Below are 20,904 nucleotides of genomic sequence, written 5' to 3' on the forward strand. Positions count from 1 at the left end.
ACAGACGGATTTCCTCTCTGAAAACAATCACCCGAGAACCACAGAGCCATTACTCGCTCGCAAGTCTTAATTCTAGGGCAATAAAATCCCTCAAAACTCATTTTGTCTCTTGAAAACAAGATCACTGTTTACAAAGGATAAGAGCATCCATGCTAATCAATCCACTTATCTAAGTATCTGTAGGCAGTGGATAGTACTAGTAGATAATACTAAAGCAAAGTTCAAAAGCTTAGAAACAAAATGGCTAGGAAGAGAGCCCATCATTATATTTTATTATTATTATTTTTACCATACAGTATCGTCCAATTGTAAAGCTTTTGAAAAAGTAGTGATGGGTATATGAGCTAGTGAAGGAAGGAAATAACTTCTGCTGCTCAAAAACCCCCACTACAGCTAATTTTGTTTAAAAAACCAAAGCCCAACCAATTACATAAATACATAACCTAAAACTGACCTTCAATGGAATATTATGGGTATTAAATTTAGGATTCCCCCTCTCTGATTCCAAAACACTGCAAACACCTCATTTTTGAAAATAAGCTTTACTTAGCTTTTAAAGAATTTGTTTTGACATACCATGATAAATATCCTGCAGAGAGCCACCTCCACAAAACTCCATGCAAATCCATAGCTTGTCTCGTCTAAAAAGTGAACAAAACCATTCATTAGCTGTCAGATTCAAAACAGCACCTATAAAAGAACGTCAGGGGAGTCAAACATTATAAAGCACAACATAACAAGCTCTGTATTATCAAAAGTACAAGTCAAATAATGAATATGATTTATTCTTTATATGATAGTTCACTGTCAAAATAGTAACTAATGAAATACAGAAAATATTCCAGGGTTTACTGGAGTAACAGAAACAGTATTACTGAAAGCGCACACTGTTAACTGTTCAAAGATCTACTATGAAAATGAACTATATTATTACTGAGAGTAGAGAGAAGACAGACATGGGTTCTTGTTTCTTCCTCATTTTCACTTCTCCACTTTTTTCAGAGCAGAGAAATTAACACCAAGGGAAAAAAAGGAGGGAAAAGAAATAAACCCAAAACAAAAAGCCCTAGGGATATCTCTCAAATCAAATTTATTTCACAGCAAATGGAGTGAAACTCTAGTGCTTTATTCAAAGCTAGGCAGAGTGGAGCCCATGCGGTGGGTAAGTAAGTACCTTCCTAGATGAAGTCTCTTCCCTCAAAACTATCCACATATTCTTTTGGTGGCAGGGGTCAGAGGGAAGTTCTTTAGATTCCTCTCACTAAGGGAACCACTTTGACTCATTTTATCTTCATAAAAGGTGCTTTCCAAGACTAGACAATGGGCTGAAGGATTCAAAGGTATCTTCTATTATGGACACTACATTCTATTTTTACTTAGTAATTTTCACTAGTAAGACATATGTACCAGACGTGGCTGCAGAAAGATGCAGAAAATGGCTGCATTTTGGAGAGCAGAATATCTGGGAGTCTCTTAGTCAAAACATGCAGGAAAGAAAAATCGCACACAACCACCTTAGGGCAGACTGGGACACAGGACAACCAAAGGAAAGGCTGATGATTGTTCTGCAGCTTGTCCACAACCCTTGGTCTTGGGCTTCATGCATTCGTAAGGCTCTTTTAGAATAGCTGAGACACCCTGTGGGCCATGTCAATATTCATGGAAGTGTTCTGCCAGGCAGCGGGGTAAGTGCTGAGCTTACCCCAAGCTGCAAATTGCAAATATTTCTCATCATCAGGCAACAGCCAGAATAGCTGCTGTTCCAAGGAAGAACTGCCTTTCTTGGATGTCCTCCCCTTATATGTCCATAGTCCACATGGTCCTCAAAGCTAGGCCCCGGGTGCTTCCCCTAGTGGTGGGAAAGGTATTGTTCAGGCATTACAGAGGTTTTAAGCAAGGGAATCCCCTGGCTGTTAACTCCACACATTTCTAGGGGTCAATTAAAGCACTGCTTGAAATAATATGAAGGCTTTCCACTGAAATAACTGATCAAAGTCAGACAAAGAAGCAATGTGACTACCTGTGAAAGAACACAGAATTAGCAATGGCAGCAGGGGAACATAAGTGAAAAAGAAGCACTGAAGAGACAGACAGACGTTTGCAAGTCCCTTGTTTATCCCCCACAATGATGCAGGATTTTCAGACAGGGACACTTTTGGGGGTACTTGGCTTGTGAAAGCCCCTCTTTCCCGTGTGGCTGCATCACGTTTGATGCCAACAGCAGCAACACAGAAGCAGGAAAAAGCTAGGACAACCCCAGCAGCCCTGGGACAGCAACACAGCACCCACAAAGTAAGAGACATGAAGCAGAGTATTGCTGTAAATTCACACCTTCACTTACTGGGCATTAACTTCCCAGTGTGGAAAAGCCCTACAGAAAAGGAAAAAAACATAAGAGGATCAAAAGAGGAGACGGCATTTCTAATTTTCTATCTATACTGTACCTAAGTACTTTGAGACAGGTGAAGATCCACTTAATCAACAGTAACAGTGTATACAGTTGTCTGTTTCTGCAGAGCTATGGCAAATGCAAACAAAATAGACAGGATCAACAGCACCATTTAGCATCTGCAACTTAACACCCAAGGCAGAAAATCCCTATAGTAAACAAAAGGAAAGCATGGGGAACAATATGCTACTAAGCGCCAAGTACAGGATGATGGTATTTTTCTTATTGTTCTTAGCATTGAAAGATACTTGGAAAACAAAAGCTCAAGACAGCCATTCAATTGCCCAGGCAAAAGAGAAACACTACACCAATGAAACAAGAGGGGACCAAGCAAGAGCACAACAGAGTGCCAAAATATACACTATATTTGCCAAAATTAAATTGAGTCTACAAAGATATATTTTTATACCCCGAGACAAGAGAAACATTTTTAAAGAAAAAGCACCCCCAGCCTGAACACAGCATCATGAGAAGTACCATTTCAATCTTGAGATTTTAAAGAATGTTGAATGCAACAGTTATGTTTGTTCGCAGTCTTTTTTCACATTAAACAGCTTTTTATTAGTTATACTAAGCAATCTGTTCTCACCATGACTAGTTAAAAGCAGCAGCTGTTAAGACAACTGGATACATTAGTCAGTGCTTTGACAATGCAAATAATCTCACCTCCAGAAACAAACACAAATGCAACTGTCACATTCTGGTCAGTATGTTAGAATTATGTTAAAAAATGTTAGAAAACCAGCTCAGCATAGCTTCAACAGCACTGCAGAGCCCCAGCCCCCACTGCTGCCATTCCTCACTTAGTCATTTCTTCTGAATTTGTCTTCTGAAGAAATTTATACTATGATTGTCTGGCATGCCCCACAAACCTGAAAATGTGAGACATAAAAAAAAATGTCGACACAACTTCCAGTACTGCAGAGAGGTAAAGTCATCATACCCACTGGAAGATGTCTTTAGGTTGAGGACATCTTAACATACAAAAAGGTGCTCTCTTGCCAAACAAAGGCAGGCTTTGAGATTGTGAGGACTCTTAAGGAGGTGCAATACTAAGCCACACAGCCTTCCCACTATGCAACATCCATTTAAGAAGCTTAGTCACCATAACACAGAGCTTTGAAATACTGCCTTTAAGAAATCACAAAATCCCTCACCAACTTTACCACCTCACAATCCGTAAACTGCTGTCGAGCAGACTAGTAACTCCAAAAATTCTCAAAAGTTTTAACATGACTTTGAGATACATAGCAATATTAAGAACTGACAGTTCATGCACAAGAAAAAGGCTGCCAGTACTACGCAGAATGGAAGTAACACCCAATTCAGGTTAACCTTCAAATTAACCTTAAACAAGCGCAGACACTTTTGGTTTGGAATACTGAGTCCCTACATGTACACACACTCCACACATATGCACACTCAAACTTGCGCATAACGCAGCTCACAGTCCAGCCTGGTGTTAACAAAGCATTCAAGCTGCCAAGACAAGCACCCTTCAAGGTATGGAATGCCAGAACAGCATGGCTTGTTGATTTTGCCTTCAGACTTTGACCCCTTCCTGCACATGTATACATGATAATGCAAGCGGTACACAATCACACACTCCTGCCCAAGTTCAGTGTAGCATGCAGATGGTGTTCATCTAATGGGCAAGTCAACTGTCCCAGTTTCAGCTGGGAAAGAGTTAATTTTCTTCTTAGTAGCTGGTGCAGTGCTGTGTTTTGGAGAACAATGTTGATAACACACTGATGTTTTTAGTTGTTCCTAAGTAATGTTTATATTAAGTCAAGGACTTTTCAGTTTGTCAGGCCCTGCCAGTGAGAAGGCTGGAGGGGCACAAGAAACTGGGAGGGGACACAGCCAGGACAGCTGACCCAAACCAGCCTAAGAGGTATTCCATACCACGGGACATCTTGCTCAGTATGTAGCCCTGGGGGTGCCCAAGGCCTGCCGATTGCTCCTAAGGGGACTGGCTGGTCATCAGAAAGGAGGTGATGAACAACGCATTGGCCATCGATGGTTTTCCTTTCTCCCTTCACTCTGGGCTTCATTCCTCTCCCCTTCTCTCTCCTTTTCATTATAATTATTGTTATTGGTTTTATTTCAGTTTTTAAATTGTTTTTATCACAACTCTCAAGTTTTACATTCCTTCATGATTGGACTGCTCCCCATCCTGGGGGTGGAAGGTAAGCAAGCAGCTGCATGACACTTAGTAAGTAACTAAGTACTTAAGTAGTTACCTACAGCTGCATGGTTGGGGCTAAACTACAACATCAACAACCTGCTTTCCTCTCATACTTTCGAAGTGCATTTCCACTTAATCTTATTCTGAAAATACATTTCCTCTTGGAAACCTCCTCTGTGCTCCACGCTAAACTATGTCTGTGAAGTACTAATACGACCAGGTTTTCTACCACAGATCTTTGAAATTACTATAAAGCAAATACAATTCAAAACACAGGCTCTACTGACTTGAATCACATCTGTCACTCATCAAACAATCACTTTCACTCATCAGACAAAAGCTACCAAGATAGTCAGTACCAAGAAAGATGCAATGAACACCACCAGTGATAAAACATGGTTTTCAATGAGCAGACGCAGTGCTATTCAGGACACCAAATACAAGAGGCAAGGCGAAGAAACTCCTCAGGACAGCATTAGCCAGCTGATCCTCTGCATGAGACCTCTCCTCCTCCACTAGCACTTATTGCCAGGACTTTCTTCCCCAGCACTGCCTTGAAGTTCTGGCACAGTCAACTTGCCCAATTTCTGTTTGCTGTAAGTATGCAGATGTTCAGCATCAGGTCACCAAGAGCACCACAAAGCACTCCATGCTCACCATTTCAACATCCTGTCCCAGCTCACCCTAGAGCAAGGGAATGCTCAACAACAGCCAAGTAAGCCAGGGAACATGTGTTAGCTCCTCTGTAGCACTGCAAACATGCACCAAACCAGACACTACTGGCTAGAAAAGAACCAGCAACTGGGAATTCCTAAACTTTAGCTGATGCAGAATGAAAGTAAAAGAAATGCAGTATTGCTGGACAAATCTGAAAGGATTTTTAAAAGGAAAAGATGTACTCCAAATACAAGAGCCAAGTTCTGTAACATATTCCTCCTTCAAAAGATGGTGATTTTTTGTTGAAAGTACCAAGATTTTTCACGTGAAAATCCTGTATCTTCCCACCCTCAATCCAAAAGCACTTGGCCTATATTGCTGAAAAGCTTTTGGCTGCAGCTGATAGCTATCACAGAGAATTTCAGCTGGAATTGCTGAAGCCTAGTACACATCTGAGTAATTCAACTCTGCATCTTTCCATTATGAATAGCAGAAGGTGTAACACAGAGCTACCATGTCCCTACCTATACTGTCTCTGTGCAGACAGAAGCTATGTGAATACCCATAAAGGAACATCCCTCTGCTGTAAACAGCATCATGATTTCCCAGAACCTTTTAAAAGCTTTTTATTGCATGACACTATACGCCTAAAATTATTGCAACATTACGTTCACAAAATCCAGCATTAAAAAGTCTAGTCCTTTAATATCAAGCAATTGCTATATCTAGCATAAAACATTTGTAAGGATGTATTGAAAAGAAATGTAACAGCAAACGTTATTAGGAACTAGACATCAATTTTCTCAATACTAAGACTTCGTATGGAGTACGAGTTTACTGCACTTGTTACAAAAGTAAGCATAATACCATATTAAAGGAATCACACACAAAAAAAAAAGAACAATTTACATATAGTGAATTAGCTGTCCTAAACAACTCCGCAGCTCAAGAGAGAAATATCAATAATTTTTAGATTTCAAAACAAATCCAAACCACAAATCACCAGTCAGCTTTTTAAAGGCTGCATGGTTTACACTCTTAGGTAGTTAAGTATGAAATTCTCCTTAAAGCTTAACACTACTACTATTAAGCAAGGAAAAACACAATTTTTTCCCTCCTTATTTCCCCCATAACATTCAATTTTGAATTCAGTTTTACATCCCAACACCAGTTAAGTCAGAACATTTCTGAGAACTCTATCTGCATTATGCAACATTAACTTACCAAAATTTTGCAACTTTAAGAGAAGTTTTACTGAAACAGATTTAGAAGATACTATAAACACAGACTTTCTTCATACTTGTCATACTTCTGCTTAATTTTCCATTTATGTATTAAATTCAAAGCTTTCAAACAACAACTCATTTCCAAGGAAATATGACTACATGGTCACTGAAAGATTTTGTTTACAGCAGTACTATTTATAGACAGATACTGTAGTAAACAGAACAGATTTTAAGGTAAGTGAAAAAATAATATACAAGTGGATAATACTTATTTGGTAAATTATGTTTTGCCTAACTTACCTTATAGACCCGTCCTTTAAGGAGAAAGGCATTTTTAAATGAACAAAAGAAACAAACTGTACCTGAGATAGCTGCCAAAATAAGCAACAATGTTCGGATGTTTACAGTCTTTCATCATAATGATTTCCTGCTGCACAACAGCAAAATCTTCTCCTGAAAAGCAAAAGAATGAGTATTTTCATTGGTCTAGTTCATACTCGCATCTCAACTAGACTTTCAGTACATATTTATAAAATAAACATTGAGTAATTAAAACTAATCTGCCAGTTTCACAGACATAAAGCAACTATAAATCAGTATTTATTAGCAAAGGCTTAGCAATAAGTAACTATATTCTTAAGAGTAAGTTTAATTCTGGGCCAGGTGGACCTCGCATCTGCTATCTGATACCTCTTATGATACCGGCCACAGCTCCTTCTGAACTCTTTATTTTCCCCGAGATCCCACTGTGTCCATCTGCATATGCCCTGCCAATAGCCCAAGACCTTAAAAACACGACAAAACTTTGCTATTTTTGGTCACAAGTCCAACCCCCGTTAGATCATCTTCCCAAGCAGAAAACATTCAATAGTATGCTGTTGCTGCAACTTTTCTGAAAGCTCAGTAAAGCACATAAATTCATGGACTATACATAACATATGTCCAGATAAAACTCTGACACAGATGTGGCACTTAATGAGTATTATTATCATAAGTTGTTCCTGTCAGTTGTACCTGTCTTTCTATAAAAGATTCTTATCTGATGATAAGTGTACACACTGAGAAACTCATGCATGAAATGGAAAACGCAGACACATCTTTGTTTTGGGGGTGTTGTGCAGGGGGTTTGCTGTTTTTTTGTTGGCAAGTTAAAGAGGCAAGGCAAGAAAGACAGCAAGATGTAAGAAAATGCTAGTAACATTTGACAGCCTTTTTCATTTTTTTTTTTTTTTAAAGAACTACATGTCAAGTGCTCTTTTGCAGTTCAGTATCTTACACTAGGGCTCCTCTGAAATTAAAGGCAAATTATAGCTAGTTTGTTTTGTTGTTTCCAGAGAAGTTCTTCTGAAGTTTTAGTTACTAGATGCACACAGTTCACAAAAAACCTCATTCTTACTAACCTCAAGGACTTCATAGATGAAACAAGCCTGAAGGCCTAAAACAACCACTTAACTTCATGAATAACTGAAGAGAATCTTTAAGCAAGCTGAAAAAACAGGAACATTCAAAGTATGTCAAAATTCTCCTTTTAGCGTACACTTCAGCAGCGTAGTAGCACACTTCAGCATGACCCAAAAGAGCTTTTAAACCAGAAGCCAAGCTATTGTCTAAGAAGCTGGATACAGACACTAAGCTCATATTTATCAATTGCTGCAACCCAAAATCACTTCTGAAATATGGCTGTTAATAAATTTCAATTATAACAACAAATCCCAGCAGAACTGGACAGGCTATTACCTAAGAAAATATGTTTTAAGTTTCTCCCAATCACATCAACATACCGGTGACCTATCCATTTAGTTATTTTTAACCAGAAATCAAATATTCACATGTATTTTATTTAACTGATAACAACCTGCAAACTACAAGCTGAAAGCTAACATCACAACAGACTTGCCTACAATCTAAGGTATATTGCGGACTGGCTTGTTGTACCCTAGCTAGACTTCTAGACATGCAAACACTAAAGAGCAAACAAGAAATTATTTTCACATATGAAAGTACATCTCTCTGAAAGGACACGATTCCTCCAGTGTTTTCATTGCATCCAGAATACTGAAGTAGCATAAGTTTTAGAGTAAGCGCCTAAACATTATTGACCCTTAGTCTTCACACTGTCACCAAATCTGCAAAACTTGCAAAGAAAGCCAGTGCCACGGTCCTGGGTTGCGGCTGCTGCCTGTCCAAAGCTGTGAGTCAAGCCTCTACCACAACTGGAAGCAACAACTGCAGAGATAAACCGAGCTCAGTGAGCAAACTGAGGGTAACTAAAGTGCGTTCTATGTGTATCCCTCAGCTATCCAAAGGCTGCCCAAAACACCCAATTTAACTGCAAGATGCCAGTTGTCATCCCCATCAGCACAGCATGACGGCAAGTTACCCCAGCTGCAGCACATCCCCAGGCTCCATCCACAGCTCAGACGATGCACGCAGCACGCTTCTCCAAGTCCCACTCGGCACAACCCATACAACACTCTTCAACCAAGCATACTTCATGCTTTTGAAAGTGGTAGTCTGCTAAGTAAAAAGTTGCATTATTTTAAAGGTTGACATGATCTGAGTCTGCCAAATCCTACAGTTCCTCCCCTACTACACAAGTCTCCTTCCCCCTTGTATCTTCGCAGTTCCATAGGGAGACAGAGCACAGCTGCCTGGCTTGGCTAGGCTGGTAACCCAGCCACGCACTGCCAAGTACTCCAGCAGTGGGAACTCACAGAAAAGGCCAAAGCAGCAGAACGAGGCGAGATAATCTGAGACCACAAGTTTGAGGATGGATAAAAGTGTGATCACTTTTGGAACTACACAGTAACATGCTGACCTGTCTTGAATGTTGTGGGGGTTTATTCTAATGTGTATGCATTATATAAACACAACATTTCTAATCACTTCCCAGTTTGTAAGAGAAAACTAGTAACTTCTTTCTCTTCTTGCCCACATAGACCTTAAGGATCAAACCAGGTAGCAGTAAAAGTATTGCACATGCACACACACATACCACCACTACCACCCCCCAACATTAAACCTTGAAACGGCACACCAACAGTTAGAAGTTCAACAAGAAGTCTGGACATCTTTCTTCCCAGATTACCGTACTCTTGTTCAGCAAGTCTAGCCTTACTAACAGAACAGCACTTGCAGGCTGATAATTGATCTCTAGGGCACATGTACTTTGTGAAATCACAACATAAGCACAGTTTAAGCTTAAATCTACCATACAGTGAAGTCCTAATGAGAGCCTCCAAGTGAATTTCAGGAAATACTCAACTCCCAGATACTAATGCTCAACTATTATTTCACCCTACCTTTTTATCTCTCCCTCCATGCTTTTTCCAGTTGAGTTCTCTTCTGCCTTGCTGTCTTCCTCATTTCTTTTGCTCCATATATATTTTTTGTATCTCATGGTTTGCAAACATGGTACTTCAGACAAAAACCCAAACTCTTGCTGAAATTTTACATTTTCCTTTAACTGTTCTCCAGTCACATTTTTTGCTTTCATATCTTGCTTTTCACACTTGTTATTTTTTAGAACAGTGTATTTTGTCCTACACTAAAAGGCAATAATCATCTCTTCTTTCAGTAAGTGGACTCAACCGACTTTGTACAATTGTATTTTAAGCATGAAAACACTTAAGTTTCTGTGGCCTATTTCAGTTAAACACTTACCTGGTTCTAGTTTTATTACTTTAATTGCTGCTAGCTCACCCGTGTTGACATTTCGAGCCTAGGAGGGGAAAAAAGAAATAATAAAAAAAATATTTAGAGAACATAGCACAGCAACCAGCTCTGCATTCTCAACTCTACATTCTATGACACCACAGCGTCAGAAAACAACTGAGGTACATAAGGGTCTTGAACAGTGAAACCACTTGTGGTTTGGGGTTTTTTTAAAGCAAAAACAACCTCAGGAGGAACCAATAAATTAAAACATCTTGTATATTTACATCTCATGCAAGGTTATTTTTTTCCCAAATATACCATGCATTTATTTTTTATTGGGTTTACAGCATATATTTTCATTAGATAAGCATCATTATCAAGTTCTGTTACACCTAAAACACTTATTTATGAAAATCCATGTCTGTGCTTATAACAGTGAACCAAACAGTAAGAATTCTGTAGCTAACATTCTCTTCTCCAGCACATGTTCGTAGGAAGCACTGTTCCAACAAAATTTCTCATCCTGGATTTATTTTCTAGCAACAAAGCAAGCCATCTCAAAAAAACCACACCCCTCCACTAGGCAGCTAATTTGTACTGAGATCTGAAGCTTTAACCTTCCGGGCCACACAACAGTCCTAAATTATGCAAGTCCTCCACCATGCTGTACTTCCATGTTAAAATCCATAAACAAACCGTCCACCGAGAGACGGACTGCAAAGCAGCTCTAACACACACGGATCTCACAGCAGACAAGCAAGGCCCAGGGAGCACCAAGGGCTGCACCCTGCAGTGCATGCGACTGCCTCCAAGACTCCCGCAACAATAATGCAATGCTTCCTGCTCATTTCACTGCATGCCCCTTGGTCCTTACTCTCCACCAGCAACAGCATCCTCCCTCCCTCTGCTGCGAAGGTGCCAAACACCCAGCCAGCAACAGAGGTGTTAGAAAGCTCTGTGGCCAACCTCAGCAGCTTAACTGCATTTTGTACAGGGCTCTGTCATGCTAAAGCCTATGTTCTACTGAGCAACCAGGAAGCTGGATTTCTAAAAAGCCATTAATTATGACTTATGATGCTGCTTAATAATAATTATTTCTCTTCTAGAAAACTGTTGTGTTTGGCTACTAACTGAAAGTCAAGGAGTCATTTGCTTTCAAGAAACTACCGTGTCCCTGCACCCAGCTATGGGGAGAGGGCAGCAAAGCAGCAGCTCCCGAAGGATGCTCAGCTACAGCCTCTCCTCTCCCCTGGGGAGTCTTGGTACCCAGAGCTGCACTGTGCTGGACCACCACTGCACTAAATGCTATGCCCACGCTGCCCCTGCACATGGCACAGAAGGCGAGACCAGTCCTGCTTTTGCTTTTTCCCCTCATCCGCTTTCAAATCAAAAAAGGCCAGAATTACAGAACTTAAAGATGCAGACAGGTGCCCACATTTTAATTAGCCTGCCTGCTAATGATCTCATTTAAGTCACTTTAGGAGCTCAAGGGCTCACACCTTTCATTGACTGGCTATGAGACTCACCAAATACTGTAAGGTGGAGGGGGAAAAAAACCGTAAGACTATAAAAAATAGCCAGTAATACAGTCTGAAAATAAATGCAGTGTGTATTCCCATGTTTAGAAATCTACCCAGGCCATTCCTACCACAGCCAATCTCAAACCTCTCACTGCTCATTGGTGTGGCAATGCTCTTCTGCAATGCTGGGAGTACTGGCATTTGCAAACAACGTGCAGGCACACCAGTATGGATAGATCCTGAGACCAGTGGAAATCCTACCAAAAAAAAAAAAAAAAATCAAGGAGTAGTCCAAACTTGATAGACTGTGGAAACTGACACACAGTTAAAAAATAAATTTTCTCCGGCAGCCTTCCCTGTAAGTCATTATTTGCCCACCCCACCGAGAGCAGCAATGTCTCCACTCATCACTGTATGGTGGAAAAAAGATGCAAAGACATTAAGAACAGCAAAAATAAGAGTTCCTTTTATCTGTACAAAGGCAACACATCAGAAAGTGGCACCACTGAAGCATGAGCTAGGATTTTTATTCCTTATTCTTCTCCCAACACATTCTTTTCACAGCAAGAAACTACACAGAGGCAAGATGTTGATGAAGGTCAGCATGTTTTAACCTCTAAGATTAACAAGAAAAATTACTGAAGCTTTAATGAAGACCTGAGATCATCAGGGAGTCCTGTTAATATCTAAAGATCTGTTTTACGGCAACTTGTACTAGTAAGGCAATCAATGAGATGCAACTTGTAGTAGATACAAGTGAGGAGATCCTGAAGTTAAGCACCCTGCATGCAGATGGCATGTACAAGCCAAGCTGGAAAAATTTCACAGGCTTCAGGGACATCGCTAGTCTAACAAAAAGTGTTTGGTAATTTTTTTATTGTTGTATTTATTTTTAACAATACCATGTCCAGCTGTCAGGAATTTGTTTTGCTGACTATGGTCACTACGCTCTGCAGAGTGCTACGGCAACCAAAGCAAGATAGAGGGTAGGTAGGAGCTAGTGAAAATTTCGGAACAAAACTGATGAAAACATATGAGGGTACTCAACACAAAGACTTATGTGATGGTGATGCCAAAAATCTATCAACAGTAGACTGACAAATCTATAGATGCATCCGGAGAAGGACATGCAAAATCCCAGCCAAAGGAAAGGAGTCCGAGCAGCAGGCAGCCTAGCCTAATCCATGCTCTCCATACCTTGTGCCTGATTCGGCCCTCTCCTATCACAAAGGGATTTCTTCTTCAACATCATGTTCTCAAAAGAACTGTTCAAAATTGTGGGAAGGAAAGAACAAATGTCATGTGTTTTCTCCTTCAGCTTAGGCATCACCATTGCTTCCTTTCCTCAACACCAGCAGTAGTGGGACTCTTTGGCCAGCTAGTCATTCTCTGGACCAGTATCTGCCTGGACTCATGAAAGCTAGAAAGGACGAACAAAATCTGATTTAATGCCTTCACTCACCAATGCCTTCAGGAACAGCAGGTTACCAACTGCTTAAGGGCATACCTTATTACTTAAGATAACATGACTTGAAGTTGACAGTCTGAGTAAGTTACCACTTTGCATCTTACTCCATTTGGGTTATTAGTGTTGAAGGTGGTGTCACCAGTAAGACTATGAATTGCCTTTGTTAATCTGACTGTGTATGTATATATATACATATTAGAAAAAAAGAGATTGACTGTAGTGACACAAGGGTTCCTTGCAAAGGATGAAGATTAGGTACCCCGACAGGTGTTACGAGATCTCATCAAATACCTTTGAAATCACTGGCTGTGAAACAATTTCTTGCCTAAGCTCACATGAATGACAGACTGAGAAAGACTGAAGCACTGCATGCTTTTCAACACGTGTTGGAGCTGGCTCCGACTCTTAATTTGGGGGTGCTTGTATATGTACCACACAATAGTTTAGAATGTTGAGGGCACTGCCTTACATGTTCATTCAGCATAATCACACTAAAGTCGCCCGTTACTTATGGGCTTTGAGATGGGTGCATTAATAAGGAATAGTTGGCTGAAGAACAATTTTGAACAAGTATTTCTAAGTCAGCAAATGCAACCAAAAATTTCAAAGAGGCTCAAGTAAGAAGACACATCTTTGTTTTTTGCTGCCACTTGCACCTTAAGTGCTCTAACTCCCAGCCTTTGCGCTGCTGATGTTAACAGCAACAGCCGAGTTCTTCCTCCCACCCCTGTTTCCATGAGCAGGAGCCTGCAACCAATTCCGTCAAATGCAGATTTCACTATGTCAGTGCAAATGCATTACACAGGGTTTGCGGAAGCACGGAATGGCCTACAATGCCTGTGTCTCCATGCGATCACTTTACTAAATGTGTACAGCATTTATACAGTGTCTGCTCTGGAAAACCATGTAAGGATCCTCATTCCACCAGCGGCTAAAAGAATGAGACTCTTCAGAGATCTAGACTGCCATATCTGGGGAGGAGTTAATGCACCAACCGCTCAGTCAAGCTGGAGAAGCAGCAACTAATTAAACAGGAAAGAATTACTAGTGTCTCTGTGACAACAGTAGGGTATCAAATCAAATTGTATATAAAAAACTGCCACCCGCTGGAAATGAAAACTAGAAAAATACAAGTTTGGATATTATTTCATTATTAAAAAAATCATTAACGAAAATGCCTCACAACTGGAAAGACACTATTACTCTGAAATAGAGAAGGAAAGAGCAATGGACAGCGCTCGGATGGGCTCTACTGGGAAACACCAGCCAAGCAAGAGATGTGCACGGTATCTGAAAAGGAGGGGAAAGAAGAGGAAGAAGGCTAGTATTTAGCACTGCCCCTAATAAATGCCACAACAGTACAGTCATAAGGAAGACAGGACTGTGCAGCTGAACTAGTACAAACATAAAATCCAAGGTCCAAGGAGGTAAATCTCCTGCCAAATTTCTATTTGTCCTTCAAATGGAAACTGGCAATAAAATAAACAATGTTGCAACAAAAACTAGGCCAAAAAGCAGTCTAAGAGAGTAACAATAGAGTGCTTCTGGCTTTGACTACTTCCTATGTGAACTGTTGAACAAAATGCAGATGAGCGATTTCTAAACAAGTTGTTGCTCACGGGATAACCGATCCCAGGGCACAGTCAGGCTTCCTGAACTGGATTAGCTCCGCTCTTCAGGAAAACGCACCCAAACGGCTGCCCGACCCCCTGCTTCCACCCCTACGGGCTTCCCCTTCAGCCTCTCCCAAACCCACACGACTGTCCCAGAGCCAATTCAACTCTCCAAGCCAGCAGAAACCCACCTGCCTCCCTTTTCTTGGTTAGTTTTCTGCCGGGTTAGCTAACCATGCTGGCCCAGGCATCGTGCTGAGCATCAGAGCCAACGCAAGGCAAGCGGCCAGACAGCCGGGAGCAGGGCAGGGGATCGCCCCTCTCGGGCAACAGTGAGCTGTTACACCAGTCCAGCCCACCCCACAGTCACGGCTGTAATTAATAGGAATTGAACTACTGAGAATTATGCTAAAAATAATTAGGTTCCACATTCTGGTAGGAGGCGTGGTAACTAAAATGCGACAGAGCTACAGTTTTAGAAAGTAATGCTCCAATAAAGGTGATGTTAAGCAAAAAGATTTGAAACGAAGGCAAACAAATTAGAGGGCCTGGGACTAGGGATGATGAGAACGGCAATTTCATACTAAGAGGCAGAAGTATTTCTAAATGGGAGATGGAATAAATAGAGCAAACTAAATTAGGCAACCACTCATTTAACTCTAGGAATATTTCCTGAAACTGAGCAGGACAGGGCATTGTCTCTTTTTCACAACTGAAAAAAAACTTAACTCCTCTTTCACACTTTGCTGGCCACTTTACACAAATTATTTGCAGCAGTGAAACACAGAAACACAAAGGACAGAAATTATTTGTACAACAGCAGAACTAGTTTCTACCCTTTCTAGCAGGTCTAATTTTGGATGGGAAAATTTGACAGAAACAGAAGGTGACATTCAAGAACTTTCCTGGCAAGTAACTGCAATCAGAAAAACAATTTTGCTATCAGCCTCTAAACAAGACACTAGAGGAAGCTAATTTACTTGTCAAGTACATTTACTGAGACACAGAAAACAAACCCATGCAAATGAAAATGTGATATGCAACACTCAAGAATACTCAATACCAAAAAAACACTATTAGCAGATCATTTGTCTGTGCTTTGTTATAGATACATCATCAACCATCCAACAAAGCAGTAACTCGATTTCACCATTAATGTTAGCAGTCTTGAGAGGAGACATCTCTGGACAAGGAAATAAGATTTTCTCACAAGAACTTTGTAATACATTTTAGCTATCTATCGTAGCAACACAGCTTCACTGAAAAAAATTTTTAACAATTGCCTCTCTCTCAGACCCTCACTGAAACCTGTGTTATGTCCAGCGATTATATCCCTGGGTTACATTAAGAACTAAGAATCCAGATGAAGCTTCATCTCCTACAACAGCCTTGGACTGGTGCTAGTTAGAAGAGACATTATTATTGACTGTGCATATTTGATAAAGAGCAAATGGCATGAACAAGTTACCCCATTACCCCTCTTGTGATGCGTTCATCATTGTCTGCTCCAAGGCCTCTTTGAAAACTGAACTTGGGTGGGAGGGCAGATAATTATAAAAATACTGCTTTAAGCCCAAAAGCTGTACTTGTGGTGCACTAGTGCGTTTCCAAGCACCAACCAAGCAGCAGGACTCTTATCAGTCTGATCCATAACCTCATTCCCTTCAAGTCTCCATAGTTCAGTCCACACCATGGGCTCCTGAAATTGTAAAACCTTGAGAGTACAGATACCCTGTCTTCCACACACCCCACCCGCCCCCCTCACCTCCCTAATGTCAAACATTTAACCCATGCCCTGCTGTAGCTCAGTTCAACTGAAACAGAGCAAGGAAGTAGATGCCAGTCTGCTCTGCTTTCAGCTCCTCAACAATTTGCCAGGAAAGCAGGTTACAGAAACATCAGCATTTAGCAAGAATGTCAACATAACAAGACTGTCATCTTTTTAAGGCAATAATCCCCACCTACCAGTAGAAACACCTCCCTACCTGGCTCTCCCTGCTAAGGGGGAAGCCCCACAATTTACAAAGAGTGGTTTGAAGCTGCCCACGTATGGCCAGTTCTTGGGTCCACTCTTGCTGAAATCTCACTACTGATGAGTGCCATCATCACACAGCTAATCTCAAATTCAGACAATTATTTCATCAACCACAAAGTTCACCTACAGATGACGGGATGAAGCAAATGAAAAAGGCTTTATGAAACCCCTCACAAATTTAAGATAAAGCCCTAGTAAGCTCAAACGTGGTTGACACTTTAGGACTATATATTGCTTTTAATGCAACAAAGAGGAAGTAACCAGCTTTCATTATTATTTTTGGGCTACTTCCATTCTTCATTTTGAAGATGCCTTTGAAGATTGCCTCAAAATGAAACAGGCAATAATCCATCCAGGAGAAAAGCACATCTCATTTTCCCTACACCGTCTACAACCTAACCAGAAAGCACTTACCTCTCTCCCTCTCTCTCATCTATTAGAAATAATTATAGCACCAGCCTAGGCTATCCCGGATATACCACTTTCTATCTCAGCTGTCACAGGCAGATTATAAACATAAACAAATCCACTCTGAGGGAGGACAGAATTTCTGTGCCTCAAACAAAGAAAAGCCACAAGCAGCACTGGCCACTCGCAGAACACCAAACTGAAGGCTACTGCAATGGTAGTACAATAATCATCAAGAACACCTTGACAAATCCAGTGAAACTTAACAGGTTTCAGATGCACAGTGGTACTGCAAATGTAAATATTCACTCCATGGTTGGAGGTAACGTTCTTAAAATTAAACAGTAAACATAGGTGACTTGGATAATTCATATTGACCAAAATTATGTACACAGCACTGAAAAAATCTGATCAATAAGGTATCAGAGTCAATATGCCAGTTAAAAACTGCAACAGAAACAGAGCTGAACACATTAAGAGAACAGTTTGCAGAAAAATGAAAGAACAGAGCATAAGGCAAGTAGTCTTGCATAATTAAAACATTGGCATAGTACACAAACACTCAAAGGAAGCTTGCAAGGTGGGGAAAACAACACAAGAAACCCTTTCAATTAAACAATAAAGCAAGAAGTGAGCACACTAAGAGCGCAGTAACAAGAGGATTTAGGTCCTGAAACTTTCATAACATACAAGCAAACTGAGATTAAACCAAAATTGCCCCAGCCCAAACAAGACTTCATTCTAGGCACATTCACTTACAGTCAAAGGCAGCATCAGGGCCAGTTGCGTGCACCTCAACTTGTGGAATGGCTCTACGTGTTTCCCTACAGTCTGCCTACCAATACAAGTTTTCTTGAACACACACGCCCACCCTGCGATAGCAAAAACAGAAGACACTTGGAAAGCGCACAGTTAAATCAATGCTTCCAAAAGGCCACACGTGACAAACTTCAGCTCTCCAATCTGCTCTGCCCTCAAACAGGAGCGGGCAAGAACCAGGGTCGCCCTACCTAAGAGACGGGCCGCTGCACCTGTCGGGCAAGAGTTCAGCTGGATAAACAAATAACATATGTTGCAGAGCAGAGAAAAATGCCACAGTGCGCTATAAAGCCCCAAAACCCAAACTTATGCTCAGCAGCTATTGCTTCAGCTTTGCTTTTCCTGCAAGTCTGGGCAGGATGTTTGGGAAAGACTGTGATGCTAACAGCCCCTCTCCTGACTCCCCAGTTTACCCTCCGACTGGTCTACCCTCCTCACCTTACACAGAGGCATAAGCACAAAACACTGATGTTTCCACCCAGGACAGCGACGGGAGCAAGAGTCGGGACGCACAGCCCTGCTCGCCTTCAGGCACACTACTTCAAGTGACATCTGGGCTGCAAACTACCAAGCGTGCACTTCCCGCACCCCCGCGGCTCCCGGCTCGGTCTGGAGGGGAGCCGACCCGCCGGCTCCGCCCGTGACGTCGACACCCGAGCCGGCACCCAGCAGCGGCAGGGACGGGCTCACGGGGCGGCTCCGCGGCCGCGGGGCGCCGTGAGAGCGCTGCGGTGCCGCACCGCCGGGCCCGCACCAGCAGCGGGGCCCGGCCGCCCCCAAGCGCCGAAGCGGCCCCCGGGGGTCGCCCCCTCGCACGGGCCGGCCGAGCCACAGAGGCGGCCAGGCCGGCGGCTGGAAAAGGCGCGGGGCCCCTCTGGAGGGGAGCCCGGCTGGGCCAAGCCAGGCGCCCACCCACCCGCACCAGGGCTGGGGGCCGGTGCGGCAGGGCCGCCCCCACTAGAGGCGGGACTGCCGTCGGCCTTCTGTGCCCGCAACGGCGGGAGCCCCCTCCGGGCCGGGGAGGGGAAAGCCGGGGGGGGGGGCGGGGCGGGGCACGTCGCTTGGCAACGGAAGCCCCCTCAGATTTTGGACAGAAGGACCGACCCGGTTGCTTAGCAACAGAACCCACGAACAACGCGGGAGGGGCGAAGAGAGAACACCCCCCCGCCGGAGCGCGGTGTTGCGTCTACCTTGTAGACGTCACCGTAGGTGCCGCTGCCGATGCGCTGGATGAGCTCGAAGTCCTCCTGGGGGTTGCGCCGGGACAGGTCGCACACCCGCCCGCCACCGCTCATGGTGCCGGGGAAAGCCCCGCTCGGCCGCGACCCCCCAGCGGGGGGAGGAGAGGAGAAAGGAACCCGACACCGGAGCGATCACCGCCTCCCCCCGGCCCGCTCCAGCAACATGGCGCCGCGCCTCGCACCGCGCAGGCGCAAATGGCGCCGCGCTGCCCCGCCCCTCTCCCCGCCTCAGGCTGTGCGCCTGCGCGAGCCGGCAGCAGGCGGGCGGCCCTGCCTGCCTGTGCGCCTGCCGCCTGCGCGCCCCGCCCCGCCCCGCCCCGCCCCGCCCCGCGGCAGCCCTCCGTGCCAGTCCCCGGCGCTCGTGCCGCGGGGCCGTAGCTGAGCCAGTGGGCGCTGTGGCTGCCGGCGGCGGAGCTCGGCACCGACCACCGGTACGAGACAGACCCGCGGCGGCACCGGCAGCGTTTGCGAGAGTTCGCGACGGCCGTCTCTGCCGCTTCTCGCCCCCAGTCGCCGCCGCCGGGCTGCGCCCGGCCGGTCTTCGCCACGCACGCCGGGCTGCGGCGGACCGGGGCGCTGGCTCCCGCCCCGACGGCCTCGTCCGCGGCGGTGAGCGGCGCCGCCGACTCGGGGACCCCCGGGTCTAGCTCCTGTGGGTGCAGCCGGGGACCCAAAGACCCGGCCCCGGGCACGTTCACCGGCTCACCCCGCAAAACAGCGCGCGAGCACACAGCCGGCACCCCACAGAGCCAGCCCCTTGGCGCGGGAACCCCGGAGCCCCTGGAGGCCGCCCATGCCACTGAGGACTCACAAATTCACCAGCCCCTGTGCATGCAGCTAGGGGCCTCTGCAGCACCTAGAGCCCAAGAGTCCCCCCACGCTGTCCCTGCGCACCGGGGACCACCTCCCCCATACCCTGGTGCCCGACCCCTGGTCTCTAGCTTGGGACAGGGTGTTTCCCCGTGGGAACTTGGCGCTCCCTGCCCCAGTGCACAAAACTGGTATCTCAGCACTGCCCAGCTGCCCACAGCCTCCGGTGCCAGCTCCTGTCGCAGCTCCTGGGGCCCTTGCCAGCTCTTGTGGGGTATCTGGCCTTCCCAGTGAAGCATGGTAGCCATGCGTTATGGATGGCCCCACACGGGCACCATGCCATGCACCTGCCAGCCCCCTGCAGCACTGGCACAGCATCTGTGCACACCCGTCCAATGCACCCTGGCTGCGCAGCATCTTCCTCTCACCTGCAGGACTGCTTCCCCTTATTTTGTGACTTTTTGGAGCACTGTGCATGCCCCCATGGGTTAAAGTGTGCATCCCCTCTACACAAGTGTTACCAGCCCTGCTTCTACTCCCATCTTGCATATGGTTTTCCAACACAAAGGAGCATTGTGGATACTTGCTTCCATCCCTGTCCATGCCCTCCACCCTCTCTGTACAGGGAACAAGTGCCAGACAGCTGTGGGAACCTTTCTCCCTAGATGTGCCACCCCTTGAGCCTGGCTCAGCTGTGTGTGGGTCCTAGGTCCGGGCACCTCTTGAGCTCTGTTCTGGTGAACGACACATGGCTTTTCGCACCATGCTCCTGCTGCCAGTGACTGATGGGTGAAACAAAAAGAGTGGGATGAG

At 44.2% G+C, this 20,904-nt stretch overlaps 1 protein-coding gene across 10 annotated transcripts in view; it reads right to left on the bottom strand.

Annotated features, from left to right (window-relative positions):
- The window catches only part of MAP4K3 (mitogen-activated protein kinase kinase kinase kinase 3), an 84,537-nt gene extending 65,075 nt beyond the window's left edge, over window positions 1-19,462 (bottom strand). For 7 of the 10 annotated variants that reach the window (XR_008732705.1, XR_008732706.1, XM_055713264.1 and 4 more), the window contains exons 1-4: window positions 19,231-19,462; window positions 10,184-10,241; window positions 6,883-6,973; window positions 577-641 (exon numbers count right to left, since the gene is read on the bottom strand). Coding sequence is in view for 8 of the 10 variants with exons in the window: in XM_055713264.1 (XP_055569239.1) it covers window positions 577-641; window positions 6,883-6,973; window positions 10,184-10,241; window positions 19,231-19,335 (319 nt within the window). In the remaining 2 variants the exon portion in view is untranslated. Of the gene's footprint in view, window positions 1-576; window positions 642-6,882; window positions 6,974-7,920; window positions 8,007-8,900; window positions 9,049-10,183; window positions 10,242-18,231; window positions 18,251-19,230 lie in introns of those variants that run through there. The other 3 variants (XM_055713266.1, XM_055713267.1, XM_055713265.1) reach the window with 3 other exon arrangements.
- Between the last annotated feature and the right edge of the window lie 1,442 nt (window positions 19,463-20,904).

Source organism: Falco cherrug, chromosome 6 (assembly GCF_023634085.1).
Source record: "Falco cherrug isolate bFalChe1 chromosome 6, bFalChe1.pri, whole genome shotgun sequence".
In the NCBI taxonomy this organism is placed as follows: Eukaryota; Metazoa; Chordata; class Aves; order Falconiformes; family Falconidae; genus Falco; species Falco cherrug.